This window comes from Pongo pygmaeus, chromosome 16, assembly GCF_028885625.2.
Source record: "Pongo pygmaeus isolate AG05252 chromosome 16, NHGRI_mPonPyg2-v2.0_pri, whole genome shotgun sequence".
Classification (NCBI taxonomy): Eukaryota; Metazoa; Chordata; class Mammalia; order Primates; family Hominidae; genus Pongo; species Pongo pygmaeus.
The window spans coordinates 86,644,957-86,664,555 of NC_072389.2; the positions used below are offsets into that span (position 1 = coordinate 86,644,957).

Genomic DNA, 19,599 nt, shown 5'->3' on the forward strand with positions numbered 1-19,599 from the left:
AACATATTTTCCTGGGGAATAAATGCTCTTTCAGCCCACCTATGTGTAGCCTTGTAACAGAATGAAAACAAAAGCCAGGCTTTTATTTATTTGCTTATGTATTTATATTATACTGAATCACACTCCACAAATCCTTTGTGGAATGAGACCAGGTATAAATAAACAAGTATCTAGCTTTCAGATTTTTCTAACAATACTAACACTGCTGCCAGGCCATCTGAAATATAAAGACTGTCTTTTCCATCAGCAGCACAGAAGACGAGTACTTGAGACTCTCATCATTCCCCACTTTCATGAACGAAGGGCTATTCAATTCTTATCAAAGGACAGGTGAGAGAAGTGGTATCTGAGAAAGACTGACTGAGGGGGCTGTTAGATACCCTTTCATCTCAGTTCCCAGTTTGATTCTTGTTCTGAATTAGATTAGGGACTAATGCACTCGACTATAACCTTAGCTCCCCATAGAAATATCACCACTGAATCAGGACGCAAGACCATCTTCTTAGCTTTTACGAGGACTTGATTTTTTTTAAAGGCACATAAAAACTGTTTTGAATCTTCTGCTGATGTCCTAATTAGATTGCAAGGTATCTGAGAGCAGGGACTATCTTACTCACCTTGGTAGCTGTAGCACCTAACACAGTGGATGCTGTGAGCACAAAAAACATTACATACATAAATGCTGAATACAATAAAGTGACCAAAGTATACCAATGTGTAGCAAGTTAGAAAGCCTTTTTATTTTTTTGAGACATAGTCTCACTCTGTCACCCAGGCTGGAGTGCAGTGGCGTGATCTCGGCTCATGGTAACCTCTGCCTCCTGGCTTCAAGCGATTCTCGTGCCTCAGCCTCCTGAGTAGCTGGGATTATAGGTGCACGCCACCATGGCCAGCTAATTTTTGTATTTTTAGTAGAGACGGAGTTTCACCATGTTGGCCAGGCTGGTCTTGAACTTCTGACCTCAAGTGATCCACCTACCTCAGCCTCCCAAAGTGGTGGGATTACAGGCGTGAGTCACTGTGCCCAGCTGTATAAAGCTTTTTTTTAAATTTTTAAAGGATTTTCGCAGAAAAATTGTCTTTTTTTTTTTTTTTTTAAAGGAAATGCAAACCTGCAAAGCTAAAATTTGGCTTTATGTGAATAGTTTCACCAAGTGTGAAAACCTTCAAAACAGACTTCAAATAGGCAATCTGGACAGGCTTTGTTACCAGGTTTTTAAAAATCGAGTTTGAATAGTTCAAAAACAACTCAAATTGTTTTAGTAAAGAAATGGCCTTTTAAAACCCAGGTCCTAGCTGGGCAAGGTGGCACGTGCCGGTAGTCCTAGCTACTTGGGAGGCAGGCCGGAGGGTCATTTGAGCCCAGGAGTTGGGAGTCCAGCCTGGACAATACAGTAAGACCCTGTCTCTTAAAAAAGAAAAAATTAAAAGCGAGGTCCTGAAGATTAATGAAATCAGTATGGGCAATTCATTTAGATGACGGTGCTCAAAATATTCGTCCTGTAGAAAGCCACAATAAAAGGTAAAATTCTCAGGACATCTGTGAATTAAAACAACAGATCCAGCGTAGGGATTGTGCCAACCTTCCAGTCTCTAGCTGCCCTGCTGGCAGTCCAGGAAGGGTATCTCCTGTCAGTTCCTGAAAGGGAATTCTTCAGCTGCCAAATCAGGCGGGAAAAAGGAAGTATAGAAGGCTCTGTGGAAATTGGCACCAGAGCAGTTTCAAGGTACGGAGAGTTATATTTGAAAAATCATGTAAAGGTGGCTGCCAAGATTACAGTGGATTTAAAGCAGTACAAGAATCGTTCATGAGTAAGACCACTTAAAAATCCTGGACCCAAAACAACTCTAGAGACACAAACACTGTAAAGGATACCTAGTATATACTTACTACCGGAAAATCTGCCACACGTGGGATTAGAAATGACAACCTCAACATGGTTTGTTGCTAAATACAGTACCCTCCTGTTCTAACAGCTGACTTTTATAGATACAGAAATGTACTAAGGGTAAAACCATGCCCTTAGAAAGGAAATGCTGTTGCTACCTATACAGAAACAGCCTCTCCTAATAAGAAACACACTGATGACCACCCTATCCCACAACCCCGGTACCCCTTACGGTGCTGAGAACTTCTGGTACTGAGCCAGTTCAGAAAGCAGCACACACGAGAGCCAAATATTTCGGGTACATTCCAACTCTTGTCCACCCCTTAGTTTCCTTTTCAGTAGATTTCCAAGAATCTCCATCCACGGGAGAAACCTGGATTTGGGGGAGGGAATCCCAGGGGGAGGGGAGGGGAGCGGTTCACCCCAGGACACATGCACCCCCTCCAGGGTCCCCTCTGCAGATCGTCCCAGCTCTCCGGGTGCAGAGCCCCCAACCCCGGTAGCCAGCTCCTCCGGGCCCCGGAGCCGCCTGGAAGCCCCCGTCGGCCGCAGGTCGAGAACGTGCTTCCCAGGCCGGGGAAGGTGCCCGCGCCCTTGCCCGCAGCGCCCCGCCCCGATGCCCGGCCCTGCGCCGCGTCCCGGCGGGGGCGCCGCCGCGCAGTAACCCGGAAGTGGCGGCGGCGGCGGCGGCGGCGGCGGGCGTGCGGAGCGGGAACGGGAGCGGGGGGCGGCGCGCACGAGCCGGCCATGGCCGCCGCCGCCGCCGGCTTTGTGTGCCGCGCGCGGGCCCGGGCCGCCCGCGCCTCGCCTGGGCTCCGGGGCCGCCGCTGACCCGCCCGGGCTCCGAGCGCCGCGCCAGCCGGGCCGGCCCCGCCTCCTCCCCTCCTCCGCCTCCGCCTCCTCCTGCTGCCGGGCGGGCGGGCTGCAGCCGCCCTCCGCGCTCGCCTGCCCGTTCCCTCGCCGCGCGTCCGCCCTCCGTCCTCCCGGGCCAGCCAGCCAGCCAGCCAGCCGGGCCGGCGGCGGGCACCAGGCCGTCCCGATGCCCGAGCCAGGCCCCAGGATGAACGGCTTCTCGCTGGGCGAGCTGTGCTGGCTCTTCTGCTGCCCGCCCTGCCCGAGCCGCATCGCAGCTAAGCTGGCCTTCCTGCCGCCCGAGCCCACATACACGGTGCTGGCGCCGGAGCAGCGCGGCGCCGGCGCGTCCGCCCCGGCCCCGGCCCAGGCTACCGCCGCCGCCGCCGCGGCCCAGCCGGCACCGCAGCAGCCCGAGGAGGGCGCGGGCGCGGGGCCCGGTGCGTGCAGCCTGCACCTTAGCGAGCGCGCAGACTGGCAGTACTCGCAGCGCGAGCTGGACGCCGTCGAGGTCTTCTTCTCGCGCACGGCCCGGGACAACCGGCTCGGCTGCATGTTCGTGCGCTGCGCGCCCTCCAGCCGCTACACGCTGCTCTTCTCGCACGGCAACGCCGTGGACCTGGGCCAGATGTGCAGCTTCTACATCGGCCTCGGCTCCCGCATCAACTGCAACATCTTCTCCTACGACTACTCGGGCTACGGCGTCAGCTCGGGCAAGCCCTCCGAGAAGAACCTCTACGCCGACATCGACGCCGCGTGGCAGGCGCTGCGCACCCGGTGAGCCCGCCGGGGTCGCCAGGCCTGACTTCCAGTGTGGGGAGGCGGGGTGGGGGTCTCTTGGGGCCCCTGGGGCGGCCTGCCAGGAGAGGGGACCCTCCTCCGGGGCTGAGGGCCAGCGGAGAGCCCCCTGGCCGCCGTAAATTCGCTTTTCTTGTCCCTCCCTGGCTTGCTCCCACCCTCTCCAAAAACCGCGCCAGCCTTCAGGTTCCTGGAGAACTCGGACTCAGAGGATTTTGCCTGCTTTGGCTCGCCTGTGTGTCGCCGGCCCACCGGCTGGGTCTTTTGTGGCTCCGGTCACTGCGAGTGGCAGCGTGTGGGTGCTTAAGTACCGGGCAGAAAGAAACAACTTGGTTCGTGTTTCGTTTGTACGAGCTCTGAAGTGACCTTGGGCAAGGCACATGGGTTTCTAGACTCAGTTTCCTTCCCTGTAAAGTCAGTGGGTGAGACTGGATGGCCTCTAAAAGACTTTCTGGTTGTAAAGTGCGGGCAGGACAATGTCTGGGCAACCTTGGAAGCAGCTGGAGGGTCGGGTGTAGCAGGGAGTTTGCCTCCTGGTGGGGCAGAGTAGTGGCACTGTGGGGCAGGAAGTTAGCTGGTAGCTGTGGGCCTGGCACCTTCCACACGGCCTCCATAACAGCCCAGGATAAGTTCGAAACTTGCAGGGGCTGGGAAATCTCTGACCTTGAATTAGCATTCACAGAAGGACTGAAAAGTGTTTATGGTGGGCCATCTGTGAGCCAGGCACAAACTGGGGCCATGGTTTAGGGGTTAGACCTGGTTGTTTTATAACAAGCAAACCAAAAACCTGACTTTTATTCACTATTAGACAAAAGTCTGATACATGGGCAGGTCAGGTTACCTGTTTGTGCTCCAGTTTGGGTATCTGTGACCTTTCCGACCTGCCTCATAGTAGTGATGGTGAAAATAACCTGAGGCCATGTCTATGATGAGATTTGATTTCTTCAGATGAAAGAGTCCCCAGAAGAAGTACACCGGGCATTATTGTCGCCATGGACCCTTCTATAGTTTTTATCTAAAACCTGTTTGCTTGGCTTTTATGCACATCACCAACGTTAATGATTTTTTTTTTCATTCGTACTCACGCATATGTTCCTAAGTGACTCCTTGCCTGTCTGGGAAAATGGCTTGTCCAACAGGGAAGTACTTAGTATTTGCTCTACGTTGCAAGTTTATGCCCTCCTGAAATCCTGAAGGGGACGCCCTCGTTGGGATTATAGCTTTTCGAAAGTGGCTTAGGCAGATGAGAATGTATCATATGCAGATGCATTGGGTCAGAGTCTGTAAGTAGTTAAAAGCCACCTGTTCCAGTAAAGGGTTTCAAAAGTATGTGTCACACACAGTCGATAGCTTGCTAGAATTTGCTGTTGGCAAAGGTATTAAAAATAAGGTTGGCATTAGATCTTTAAAATTTGAAACATGAAAATCCTACCTTGAGTAGATTTTTTAATTGAAGAGTTTCCATAGAACATTGCTCCTGTGTGTGTGCATGTCTACATTACAATGAAAACCTTTCACATGGCTGACCCTTTGCCCCAAATATACAGGTGTGTCTGTGTTACAGCATACGTGGAGCGTTGTTATTTCCTGGAAACTTTTTTTTTTTTTTGGTCATATTTAGTTGAATTAAGGGGCGTTGTTTTGGATTATGTTGAATTATCTGATAGTGTATCAGTTGAATTAAGGGTAATTGTTTTGGATAATTTTGAATTATCTGATGGTATGTCTAAAGATTGCCCATGATTTATTTAATGTTATACCAGAACTCATATCTAAGTTAATTTATTCACCTGTAAAATAGGTTAGAATTTAAAGGCTGCATGCGAAGCTTAGAATTTGAAGGAACCTTACAGATCCTCATGTCTCGTGCTTTTCAAACTGTTTTGACTGTAACCTCACAGTAAGAAACACATTTTACATTTTGATCAAGCACACATACATGTCTGTATCTACATACCTGAAGCCAATGCTTCACAAAACAGTGATTTTTCTATGGGCAGCACACATAGCAGAATATGTTGTTTTATTTCCCCCCTTTTTTTTTTTTTTTTTTGAGACGGAGTCTTGCTCTGTCGCCCAGGCTGGAGTGCAGTGGCGCCATCTTGGCTCACTGTAAGCTCCGCCTCCCGGGTTCTCGCCATTCTCCTGCCTCAGCCTCCCGAGTAGCTGGGACTACAGGCGCCCACCACCGCGTCCGGCTAATTTTTTGTATTTTTAGTAGAGATGGGGTTTCACCGTGTTAGCCAGGATGGTCTCGATCTCCTGACCTCATGATCCGCCCACCTGGGACTCCCAAAGTGCTGAGATTACAGGCGTGAGCCACCACGCCCGGCCTATTTCACTTTTATAAAAAAGAAAAAAAAAAAGATGGTTGTGAATTGCTAAATTTATTTCCAACTCATGTATGGACACTGCTCACGTTCACCCAGCTCATCTGACAGGAGGATAGACTGGCGGCAAATCAGCAGTAGGTCTCTTGACTACCAGTTTAGTACTCTTGCTACGGCACCATTGCCACGGTAATCATATTTATCAGATTCTTCAAGAGGTGCATTTGTGTGTCTTGGTTATTCTGCTGACATAAGAGTTACCTAATTCTGAAGCCAATCAGCCCCTCAACCACTTTCCTCTTGCTGTTCAGTATGGTTCTTCTGCTCTTACTTGCCTGGAACATACCCTATTCTCTGTTCTTTTACAGCTTAATTCAGGTCAGTGCCATGGCAGGAATGCCTTCCATCCCATGTACCCATTCTTCTGTTACTGGGTCAGACTCTGTTTTCCACCGGCCATCCCCCATGTCTTCTTTGGGTATCTTTATCTTTCCTGCCCTCCTAGTTAACCACACTCCCCAGGACACTGATTGGAGAGCTTGCCTTGTTCTGAGTCATCTTCATCTCTGTACTTAGATTATTCCCCCAGGAGGACTGTAAAGTGCAGTGCCCTGCAGGCCCCAAAGCCCCACACTCAGGACTTTGCCCCACTCTTCTGCTCACACCTAGTCTTTTGTATCTGCCCTTCTGTGCTAGGAACAATGGATCCTGACTGGATCTTAATTGGATTAGGAGACCCTTTGTGTTCTCTGTGCACCTGGTACTCAGCCCCTTTGTTTGAGTTATCACAGTGTTGCTATATCTGTTATTTAACTGTATCTCCACTAAATTGGAAGATCTCTGAGGGCAGGGACACTATGTCTTCTCTATTCCTGACAGTTGGCAAAATGTCTTAAAATAATAGGCACTCATTGGTATTTGTTGAACGAATTGCACATAATGGGTGCCTCATAAATAAGTGGGGTAAATTTAATTTTTCCTAAGTTGGACTCTTACAAGTACTTGGATCTTATTTTATCTTCAGGGTTTAATATCCATGGGTACAACCATAGACAGAAAAAAAAAGGGCCAGATGTATTGGCTTGAGGCGTGATCCACTTTGTATTCATTGTATTGGTGTTCTTTTGACACTGAAATGTCTGTATTGAAGAGAAGAACAATACTAACCCATCCTTTGTATGTCTCTACATCTTTTATCCATTACCTATTTGTGCCAGCTCCTGCGCATGCTAGAGTGAGCTGTCCAGCCCTTGAAACAGATGTAAATACTACCAGTGTGCAGACCCCTCATGCATGGATAAAGACAGTGAATCCCCCCAGATGATGAGTATTAAGGTGGGCACATAATCCAGAGCAAGGGTTTCAGGAGGAAGTAGATTTGGTAAGAAAGGTGGTTGTTGCTGTTTGGCCAATAGATGATTATTTTAAACTCTTGAAAAGTTACTGAAAAGAGTGTAGCGGAGAGGCAGGGTTTGAAGGAGCCAGGAAGAGTGGCATGAACAATGAGGAGAGCTCATTGAGCATGATGGAAAGCCCCAAGATCAAAACTTGTTTTACGTTTGCATTACTGGTAAGAAATATAAGTATGTTGTGAGTACAAACAAGTGAGGGAATGAATTGAAATCACTTAGACATATCTGCGGAAAAGACACTGAAAATCAGGGTCACCTTATTGGAGTGTATTGTTGTCGCTTGAGTTGGGGAAGTAAAGTGATTGATCTGTGCAGGAACGGTTGCCTATTGGTTAAGGTGGGAGTAGGCAGACTCAGCCTCCTCAACACACATCATTCCAGGGGATCCTCTTAGGGCTGAACAGTTTTAGACTGTGTGTGCACAAGTGGCACCATGACTCAAGAGACAGTGAATCAGACTGATTTGAAACTATAAACCCAAACAAGCAAATAGCCCGAAGAATGAGGTGTAAAGGAGGCAGAGTATTTTAGCTGAAATATTTTAATCTGGAGAAACAGGAGAGTGGGACTCTCCTGTTTGGACATTTGTAACTCAGGTGTCTGCTGATGCCATCCACAGAAGTCATCTTTGATCCTTCTTTTTGATGCTGGTGACAAAAGCTGTGGAGGAGAGAGGCGTTTGGTAATGTAGGCAGAGAAACGTTGATACAATCAGAGAAAGCAGATGCAGAGAGAAGAAGATATATGACTCTTCAGTGCCTTTGGTACAAAAGGCAAATTACAAAAGACTTAATATTTCATTTATTCCTTCATTTGACCAGTAAACCATTAAACATAGGCTGGGTGTGGTGGCTTATGCCTGTAAACCCAGCAATTTGGGAGGCCTAGGCAGGAGGATCACTTGAGCCCAGGAGTTCAAGACCAGCCTGGGCAACATAGTTGGGACCCCCATCTCTACAAAAAATTTTTGAAAGTAGCCAGGTGCGGTGGTGTGTGCCTGTAGTTCCAGCTACCCAGGAGGCTGAGGTGGGAGGATCGTCTGAGCCCCAGAGTTTGAGGCTGCAGTGAGCCGTGATCGCGCCACTGATCTCTAGCCTGGACAACAGAGTGAGATCCTGTCTCAAAAAACAAAACAAACAAAAAACTCCAAACTGTTAAACACACATTTATTTATGCTCTGCTTGTGCCAGACCGTGTACTACATACTCTTGAAGTATCGTTAATCCCAAGCTGTTTCTTTATGTTGTAAAAGGATGGATAGATTTCAGAGGCATTTTGAATACGTAACTATGATTTGCTGTTTTATAACTTTTGTGTTGGTGATTCACAGGATCCATAATTGGAAAATCCATGTCACAGCAAAGCTGTAGTGGCATCCTCTCAGGTTGTGGGACCCTTGAAAAACACCTTCCGTTGGTTGTGAATGGTGTTCACAGCCAGCAGTCTCAGGGTGGAATTCTCGAGTAGCAAGTTACTTTCCTGGGCATGTTGAAGTTAATAACCTAACTTCTTTGTTCTCAGTGTTCTCAGAGGGAATACTCTGATGCCACTAAGGGAAGAAAGCTTAGAATTTCTGCTTGAGTTTGACTGATTAGGGAACAGAAAAACAGAAATGTGTCGGGCGTGGTGGCTCACAGCTGTAATCCCAGCACTTTGGGAGGCTGAGGCGGGCGGATCACTTGAGGTCAGGAGTTTGAGACTAGCCTGGCCAACATGGTGAAACCCCATCTCTACTAAAAATACAAAAATTATCTGGGCGTGGTGGCAGGCACCTATAATCCCAGCTACTCAAGAGGCCGAGGCATGAGAATGGCTTGAACCGGGGAGGCAGAGGTTGCAGTGAGCCGAGATTACGCCACTGCACTCCAGCCTGGGCGACAGAGCAAGACTCCATCTCAAAAAAAACCAGAAATGTTATGAATACTGTTTGACATAAGGGGAAAGCACAATGATATTTCTACAAAGGAAATAGAATGTTGGCTTGCAATTCAAGGCAGCCGGTATGTGAACAGGAAGAATGTAACTCTTAAGAACAGACCTGTTGAAATTGAAGTAGGCATAGTCTGTTTTGGGGATCCACTCAGAGCCCTTCTCTTTGGTCCACCTTCAGCCTGTTTCCAAGTGCTCTTTTGTCATACCTGGCTCTTCCGGCTTGCCTCACCATGTGGTTCGGCAGGTTTTCTCTCTTTATCAGTACAAGAATCTGAGCTCGCACTCTACTCTCACCACAATTTACTTACCCATGGTTCTGTTTTGAGGGGCCTTGCTTTTCTCCAGTAATCCAGTTGCAAAGGATCTGACAGATGACTTCATTTTCTGTGTTAATGGGCAATAACTCCTTAATGTGTTCTCTTCCGAGCACAGTTGTTTTCATTTAGGGCACCCTTAGAGGCTCAGTCTTCTCTAAAATTCAGTCTTAGGTCAGGCACGGTGACACAGCCTCACTGAGACCTCCCTGTAGTCTCAGCTACGGGAGGCTGAGGTGGGAGGATTGCGTGAGCCCAGGAGTCTCAGACCAGCCTGGGCAACATAGTGAGACCTTATCTCTACAAAAAATAAATTAGCTGGGCATGGTGGCTCATGCCTGTAGTCTCTGAGCCCAGGAGTCTGAGACCAACCCGGGCAACATAACAAGAACCTGTCTCCAAAAACCAAAATCAAGTCTTAAAATTCTAATAATGCCATGGCATATTGGTGTAAAAAGCATTTTTTTCCCCTGCAGAAGTCACTTAAATCATACGGTCCTGAGATTACTTAGAGCTTCCCTTTAAGGTCATTCCCTACCTTATATTACTGCTTCTATTCCTCACTCTGTCTCCAAATTTAGTAACAACTCTCTTCAGTGTTGATAATCCCATATAAGACTCCAAAATCTGGCTTTAGGAATTGCAGTGTTCATTTTGATAGCAGCTTTACCCTGTGTACTGGATTTTGCTTAGGCTTGTGTTGAAACTATAAATCTGCTCTACTTTAAGAAGCCTGTGTACAGGAATCCAGAGTCTCAACATATACAGTTAGGAGATTATTATTTGGATAACAGAGTGCTTTTTTTTGTTAGGGCTGCTTTAAATAATAGGCTTTCTAATTTCATCTAAAAGATGTGATTCAAAAAAGACAAACAAAACCTTTTAGACTAGAAAAATTAGTTCTGACTCTAGCACTCCCACTAATTCACTATGTCAGTTTTGTGCAGCTGTAACAGAAGATCTGCGACTGGGTAGTTTATAAAGAAAGAGGTTTCTTCCCCAATTTCTGGAAGCTGGGAAATGCAAGATCGAGGCAATTGCATGTTTGGTGTCTGATGATGACTGCTCTGCTTCCTGGCTGGCTTCTTGATCCAAAGGCGGGAGGAAGGCTCTTGCTCAAAGCTTTCGTCCAGAAAAGCCAAAGGGCAAGCGAAGGAGGGGAGAGAGGTGCAGACTCCCTCTTTGATAAAGAAGCTTCTCTGAGATAAGGCATTATCTGTTCATAAGAATGGAACCCACATGGCCTGATCACCCGTTAAGGGTCCCACTTCTTAATCCAGTTACCATGGCAATTACATTTCAACATCAGTTTGGGAGGGCACAGGCATTCAAACCATAGCAGCCCCCTTAAACAAGACACTTCACACTTCTGGGCTTCACATTCCACTGTTTGAAACCTGGAACAGTGAATTGTGATCCAACTGCATGGCTTCTGAGGTGTTTTCTGGTAAGTCTGTGTTTTGTGACTTTTAGGGAAACCACCTAATGTTTTTGAATTTGTTTTTTCTTAACTTCACTGGGGAATACAGTAGATTCATTCTGGTACAGTGGATCTCCACCTTAGCTGTACTTTAGAATCTCCTAGGTAGATTTTTTTTAAGTGTGCAGTCTATGTATATGAGTGTGTGTGTGTGCACACACACAGCCAGAGTTGAGACACACTAGCCTAGAAATGTCCAAGAGCCAGTGAGTATATTAAGATCAGCCCCGATTATAATTTGTTAAGAGTTGAAAAAAATGGAATGTTAGAAAAGATTTTTTACACATTTATATACAGCTATCCCCCCTTACCTGTGGGGGATACATTCCAAGACCCCCAGTGGATGCCTGAGCCTTGGAGAGTACCAAATCTGGTTTACATTATGTTTTTTCCTATACATACATATCTACAATAAAGTTTAATTTACAAAGTAGGCACAGTAAGAGATTATCAGTAATAGGTAATAATAAAATAGAACAATTGTGCCAATATACTATAATGAAAGTTAAGTAAATGTGATCTCTCACAGAGTATCTTGTTCTATACCGTGGATAGCTGAAACTGCAGAAAGCAAAGCAGTGGATGAGGGGAGAGTGCTGTAGATGGTTTCAGATAAAGATCTTTGGTGGCCAGGAACCCACTAGAGTAAACCATATGAAGGGGCAGTGGTTAAAAAGAAACCACATTCGTATTTGTGAGATTCCAGGGAGCCTGAAGCTCCTGCCCCGTTCCTCTCTCTCCAGCTGCCTCTCTCTGGGGTTGGCTCCTCTCATCTCCTGTCCACATGCCTGTCCCATTGCTCTTTCTACACTCAAGCCTTTTCCCTCATTCACACTCGCTGCACATCACTGTGGCCCACCCCACCTAGCCTTGTTCAGACCTGGCTGCCTGGAGCTGGGCTCCTTCATGCTCAGTTCCCGTCCTTGCTTCACCTGGTTGTACCCCCGGGTTAGTGAGGGCTGGTGTTAAAGCAATGTAAGAAATGCAGCCACCTCCTTGGAGCCTGCAGGAGGGCGCAGTCCTGAGAGAAGGGGGCTGTGGCTGTGTGAGCAAGTGGACACCTCAGGATGCTGTCACTTCTGTGCCTCCTGAGTCAGGCTCCTGCTCCTCCTCTAGTTGTGGATGGAGGGTTGCATGGAATCGTCACTGCTCTCCACTGAGCTCCCTGTGTGACATAGAGCTCAGTCTGACAAGAGAGCATCGACCTTGAAGAATAGACTACAATTAATTCCTTAAACCAGGTCAGTAGAGTGGTGACGTCATTGCCTTTTTGAGACCACGTGTGTGTGGGTGCCCATTGCAAGCCTGGAAGTGAAAGGCTATGGAAAAATAGGTCTGTTCCCTTTTGTTGACTCTGCTGTCTCCTGTCCTGCAGCTGACACACCATCCACCGTCGGGCTATGGGACTGCTGATGAGAAGTGATCTGTGGTGTGGATATAATTCTGAACAGCCTGTGGGGCAGTGGAGGTCAGCCCAGGCATCAGGTGAAGAAGGCAGGAGAAAAGAGGCAAGGGAGGGAAGATGGCCAAAACTTGATGGTGCCAGCGGACTTCTGTGTGGCTTGGGTTGGAGGTTCCTGGCGTGAAATGGTTTAATGATTTAATTCTTCATTTAGAGGGTTTACAACCGGAACTGATTCTGGCTCTTATGTCAGAGTCACATGGGCAAGGTTGTCTCAAGGGTAACCTGGGGAGAAATGTTCCCTGCAATTCTGAGCTTCCTATGATTTGTGTGTGTGTGTGTGTGTGTGTGCGCGTGTGTGATTAGGAGCATATATTTTAGAGTTAAACAGACCTGATTTTAGGTCCTGCCTGTGATGAGCTGCTTAACCTCAGGCAAGTTTTCTACCATTTCGAACCTCAGTTGAAATAATGATGATGGTTACAATAGCTGCAAACCACCTTGTCAAGTGCTTAACACAGTGCTTTCCACATAGTAAGAGGGTGGTATTGTTTAGGATTATTGATAAAATTTTTAGAGCTATAATAACCAAATGCTCAGATCGTGCTGAAAACTAGGTGCTTAGATCAGAAGGAGTGTTAAAAAAATTGCTTCTTTTCCCACTTTGTGTAGATACAAATACCCAGGTCAAGCCTTGCTTGGTGGATGTGGAAGTGGAGGAACAGTAAAGATGTTTTAGTTTTATTTGTAGCTAAGGGGAAAGTCTTTGGAATTGTTGCTTATGGCCTCAAGAGCTTTGGAGAGTGGTATGCATTAGTATTTTAAATCTGATAGCATTTCATCTACCTAGGTGTTTATATCCCCAAGGGAGATCTTTAAAGGAGAGGAAACCCTACCTGTAATCCAACACCTGCAGTTACTTTGCAGACCATTCCTGGTTTGCCCCCTCCACTTTGTACTTTTTGGAGCTGGGCAGGAATCAGAGACTTCTCTGAGCAGAGTTAGGGATGGCAAGGACCGGAAGGCAAAAGCCTGTATTGTGTGCACCATTCAAGATGTTCTGGTTGCTCTTTACTTATGGGACGATCCTTAATAGAGTTAACCTTCCCTTTTCCTAGTTGGCCAGGGGACCTGAACAGCAAGCTTCCTTTTAAAATATGAATGCTCCCATAATGCCTTGCACCTCAGATTCATGTGGCGTTTTCATAGCTCTGTGTAATGGAGCTCATTGATAACTCCCACATTATTGATTCACTTTAGAGTGTTAAAGGACCATGGCTCCCTGGTGAAATTGGAAACCTCTGTTTTCCAGGAAGTCGAGGTCATTCAGATTCAATACTCAGACGAATAGTTAACCATTGTACGTCAATTACTTGCTGAATCGCTGAGAGGAGCCTAACCTCAAGCTTACTTGTTAACAGAGCACTGTTTAAATTTCCAAAGGAAAAACGAGCATAGAGAACTGCCAGTACTGATGATTAGTTTGCTCCTTCACTTTACACTTTTTAATGATTATGATGAAATCTGGGCAGTTACTTTGGGGGGAAAATGTAAAGAAGCCTGTGTTCAGAATATATCCACAAAAAGTGAGTTTCCAGATGTTAAGTATAAATCTACTAGCTAAAATCTCTGTGATTATGATTGATAATCAGATGAGAATTCTTACCTAATCTCAGACTGTTTTTGGAGACTGTCATGGACATAACTAAACCCTGTGCAGTGATGATTATATGGATTGCAAAGGTTTATGATACTAGAACAAGAATTTTGCGTGCTGATCTCACTTTAAATAATATGATTTATCCCTATTGTCATAAATAACTCAAGGGTATTTCAATTTCTCCAGTTTTGATTGTTGTCGTGATGTTTAACTGTCACTGTTGTCCTTATAATGTGTAAACTTTATACTATTTTAATTTTAATATAACTATTAGGAAAGGACAATTCGCATGCTAATCACTTTGAAGCATGTTTTTTAGTATACAAGAAGACTGGATAAAATAAGTACGTTAAAAAATGAACATGCCATTGTAAAGGCCAAGGGAAAACTTCTTTGTGCGCAGAAGGTCTGCTGAAAAATCACTTGATAAAAAGCAGATAAAAAGGAGAACTGGCATATAAATTTATCTGTGTGCACAGGAGAAAAATTACAGAATACCCAGTATCCCAACGGGGTGCATATTCTTATATACCCTTCTTCTTAGGGGAAAGGAAAATGGGAAAGTATGGATGATTTTAGAGGGATGGAAATGATTTTTAGGGGAATTTAATGGGCTTGAAGAACATACAGTGGCATGAGATAAAGTCTGTTGGATCTGCAGGACAGACAGTGTTTTGTGACAAAAGTCTGTCTAGGTGTGTTGACAAACTGCAGTCTTTCTTCCTGCAATAGGAGTTCAGTTAATGAAAACTTACAGAAGGCACCAGAAGTAATTGTTTTCTTCTTTGGTGGATCTAGATCAGAGCTGTCCAATCTTTTGGCTTCCCTGGGCCACATTGGAAGAAGAATTGTCTTGGGCCACACATGAAATATACTAATACTAGCAATAGCTGATGAGCCCTCCTGCCTCAAAAAAAAAAAAAATGCAAAAAATCTCACAATGTTTTAAGAAAGTTTACGAATTTGTGTTGGGCTACATCATCCAAAGCCATCCTGGGCTGAGGGTTGGGCAAGCTTAATCTGGACTTAAGGCAGATAAGGGAACTTTAGAGAACAACTTCATGCTGTGGTTTGGGAGGGTCAGAGTTTTGGTGGGGAGGGGCAGAGAGGCTTCCTGAGGCTTCTACAGCTCGACGTGTCAAAGTACTGTGTTTGGGGATATCCATTTTTGAGCCCCAATACCATCATATATTTAATTGGAATAAATTAGTTTTTCCTACTAAAAATTCCAAGAAAACCCTAAAAAGGCTAAGAAGGTATTAAACTAAAAATATAAATGGTTTCCAATTCCTGTTTCCATCCCTGAAGCTCAGTGGGAGCTTGCAGTGCAAGGGTTCCAGCTGCCTCTGGCTGCGGCTACGGGACAGTCCTTCCACACCTGGGCCCCGGGCACTGTCAGCACAGCTCTTCATGCTCCTGTCACTCTCTTCCGTTTATCCAGGCTCCAAGTCACAGAGTCCTCTGTGGTCCCTTTCTCTTCTTCATCTGAATATCTGGTCAGCCACATGTTTCTCTGTTTTCCTTATTTTCCTTCTTCTTTCTTTATTCTGGGCTCTTGATAGCTTGTCCCGGAATTAGTACACTAGCCCGTTCTCCCCACCTCACACTCTTCTTTATTTTTTTGTTTTGTTTTGTTTGTTTTTCCAGACAGAGTCTTGCTCTGTCGCCCAGGCTGGAGTACAGTGGCATGATCTCAGCTCACTGCAGCCTCTGCCTCCTGGGTTCAAGTGATTCTCATGCCTAAGCCTCCCAAATAGCTGGGATCACAGGCATGTGCCACCACGCCCAGCTAATTTTTGTATTTTTAGTAGAGACAGCGTTTCGCCATGTTGGCCAGACTGGTCTCGAACTCCTAAGCTCAAGCAATTCTCCTGCCTCAACCTCCGAAAGTGCTGGGATTACAGGCGTGAATTGTACATATGTTTTGTGAGTTAAGCCTGAATTCTCCAGTACAGGGGGCAGGCTTAACTCTGAGTGGTCAGCTTCACTCACTCCTTCCTCTCAGGCACCTGGACCAGTGCAGCCTGGCGGGTAATGGGTACTCATTGGATATTGGTTGAGTAAATAAACAAGTAAGTTGGTAATAACAGAGTTCACAAACTTTAGTGTAAGAATTACTGGGAGGCCTTGTTAAAATAGATGCCAGACCCCATCCTCAAAGACTCTGAGAGAATAGTTATGGAGCAGGCCCAGATGCAATCATTTTAAACCCGCAGGCCTGCTAGGGAGGGTGGGTTGTCTGTATTTTAGGAACCTGGGGACATGAAGTTCCTGAGGGAGGCAGTTGGAGACCCCACATAGTGACCATGCTTGTACAATATTACCTGCTCCTTGGAAGTTTCTGTGAATCTCCTTTGCTGAATCTCCTTTGCCGGAGCAGTAATAGTCACTGGGCAACTTGCAGTTTATATTATACCAGGGGTTTCAACATTTTTTTAGCAGTAAATATATACTTTTATAAATATATGTATATATCGTAAATATAAATATATAGTTTTTAAAAAAAAAGTCATTGGGGCCTGGCGTGGTGGCTCACGCCTGTAATCCCAGCACTTTGGGAGGCCGAGGTGGACAGACCACTTGAGGTCAGGAGTTTGAGACCAGCTGGGCCAACATGGTGAAACCCCATCTCTACCCAAAGTACAAAAATTAGCCAGGTGTCATAGCGCACGCCTGTAGTCCCAGCTACTTGGAAGGCTGAGGCATGAGAATCACTTGAACCCAGGAGGCAGAGATTGCAGTAAACTGGGATTACACCACTGTACTTCAGCCTGGGCGACAAAGCGAGACTGTGACTCAGAAAAAAAAACACACACACACATAAAAAAGCTATTGGTAGCTGTTGTTGGCCTCCAGGATACAGTTGCATACTCCTGGAAGACTCACACATCTGGATCACCATTTTCTTTACCCCTGGATCTCCTGCTTTCATCCCGTGTAGTGTGAATATCCTGGGCTGTTGAGAGCCTGTTCAGCAGCCCCGCCTCACACTTCCTGGCCTCTCCCTCATTGTTCTCCTCCTCCACCCTGCACCACTCTGCAGCAGCCCACACCTGTGGCCACACCTTGTACCTCGTGATCACCTGGAATGCTCTGCTTCCAGGATTTTGAATTCTGAAATACTCCTTTCTGACACACTCATATCCTGTTGGATCTGCATGTTTAACAAACATATTAAGTGTCCACTGTGGGCCAGGCTTTCTTCCAGAATAAAACAAGCAAAACCCCTGCTCTTGTGAAGCTTTGTTTCATAAGTGCCCATGAAAAACAGTAATCATAATGATTATGTGAATGATAGTTTATTATTCAAATATGATAAGTGCTAGAGGAAAACATAGAACAGGGCAAGGGCATTAGAGTACTAGAGAATGGATGGGTTGGCTGCAACTTTTAAAGGATGATTAGGGTATGCTTCGTTCAGAGAATGACACGTGGCCCCAAGCAGTGAGGGGTTAGCTATGTGCAGAAATGGGCTGAGGGACTGGGGTCCTAAGATGGGGCATGGTTGGCAGATGTAGAGATCATCAAGGAAGCCAGCGGGGGGCTAGAGCAGGGCAAGTAAGGGGTGCAGGGGTAAGAGGAGTAGTAGGAGATGAGGACTGGGAGTAACTGGGGAGGGGTGAGGGCGTTGGTCACACAGGGCCTTGCAGACCATTGCAGGGACTTTGGCTTTGACAGCAGGAAATGGAGGCCATTGGAGGGCTTTGGGTAGAGATGCGACATGATTTCACTTAGGTTTTGGAAGGATCACTCTGTGTTAATGACAAATTGGAGGAGCTGATATGTCAAGGGAGGAAGGTGAGAGACCAATTAGGATTCAAATGCAGTATTTTAGATGAGAGATGCTGGTGGCTTGGGCCAGAGTGTTAGCAACAGCGCTGGTGAGATTTTGGATGTATTTTAAAGGCGGAACCAACAACAGTATTTGCTGATGCAGAGTGGGGAAGGGGAGTGTCAAGGATAACGCCAAGGATTTTGGCTTGAGAAACAGGAAAACTAGAAACTGAGACTGATTTTTTTTCTTTTTTTTCTTTCAGTTTCATTAACTTTTTTCTTTTTGTGGAGATGGGGTCTCACTGTGTTGTCCAGGCTGGAACTTCTGGGTTCAGGCAATCCTCCTGCCCCTGCCTCTGCCTCCCTGAGTGCTGGGATTACAGGCATGAGCCACCGTGCCTGGCAGAATTGCTGTTGATTGAGATGGGGAGGGCTGTGAGTGGCTCAGGATTGTGGGGCAGGGCATAGATCAGGAGTATTGTTGAGCTGTAGGTGCTCATCAGACCTTTAAGTGGAGATGTAGAGTAAGCAATAGAATATAAGTCTAGAGTTCAGGAGTGAGGTCTGGGCTAGAAATAAATTTGGGAATTCTCCCTTCAGAGAAAGAAAGGCAATTAAGCCAAAAACAAACCTGAAAGAATTGGCAGTTTTTCCTGGGGTAGACCTACCTCTGCTTCTGTGCCAAAATCACCCTGTAGGCGCTCTGCTCATCTGGCTCCGTAGCATCTTTGATCAGTGTTGCCACCAGGCCTTTAAAAGAACCCAGTGTTGAGGATCAGATGCTCGCATGAATCACTGAATGACAGGTCTCTGTAGGAGAGAGCATCCTGACATCAGAGTGTGACATCAGGTTGTGGGTTGTGGCTCTTTGGTCACTTTCTGTGGCTGGAGAGTGATCGCTCATTTCCCCCGAGATTTCTTTCCAGCACCCAGAAGAGCAGCAGGACAGCTCCATGCTTGCTGTAGCAGCCCCAGGCAGCCCGCAGGTGATTTCCCATAGGAGGCTCTATGCACTGCAGTTTTGCCAGAGGTCTTGTCATTACTGCATGCTTCCTGGCTTCCACTAGATTATTTCCAAAAAAATCCCTCCTACTGACTCGGTGTGGACTAGTGTTTCTTGATTTGTAAAATGTGAGAGAACCATAATTACTTTGGCAGGATTAAGTGTGGTGAAGATTACAGTTTTAATTTGCATAATGCCTCCTGCCTGTCTGTTTTCCTGTATTTCCTCTCTGAACTGAAAACGGGACCAGTTTCTTGGGGACTTTTGCAGGCATTGGATCTTCTGAAACCCATTCTTGTATTATTTTTGAGTTTTCCTCTTATTTACATTTGCTAAAGAACTGCAAAGCTAACTAACTAACACACCAAACAAATGGAGTCTGTATTTCTCAGGACTTGTCCCTTCATTTGCAACTCTTTTTTGAAAAGTTCTAGGTAGAATGAAAGACTGCTGCCTGTATATTTATGAAGGAAGAAAAATGCCATGGCCTTTCTTTGCTCTTAACCTGCTTTTCTGCAGTCGTCAGATGCTGGTATCCATTAGCCCTCCTGCACCATTCATATCTCTTCCTTGCCAGCAAGACAGACTTCCCATTCTCTGTCCCCATAGTTCTAAGATTATGCCTTTGTTCCAGCCCTTATCCCCTGGTCCTTTGGTTACTGATGACTGTACCTGGACTCCTCTGTTGGCATGTGATCTCCTTGAGGACACAGGTAGTATCTAACTCTTTAGACTCACCCGGAGCCCAGTACA

General features: G+C 46.2%; 1 protein-coding gene across 1 annotated transcript in view; it reads left to right on the plus strand.

Annotated features, from left to right (window-relative positions):
* Positions 1 to 2,690: 2,690 nt before the first annotated feature.
* Positions 2,691 to 19,599, plus strand: part of ABHD17C (abhydrolase domain containing 17C, depalmitoylase) — a 60,111-nt gene continuing 43,202 nt past the window's right edge. The window contains exon 1 of the mRNA XM_054451782.2: positions 2,691 to 3,518. Within this exon, the coding sequence (XP_054307757.1) occupies positions 2,929 to 3,518 (590 nt within the window). The 5' untranslated portion in view covers positions 2,691 to 2,928. The remainder of the gene's footprint in view (positions 3,519 to 19,599) is intronic.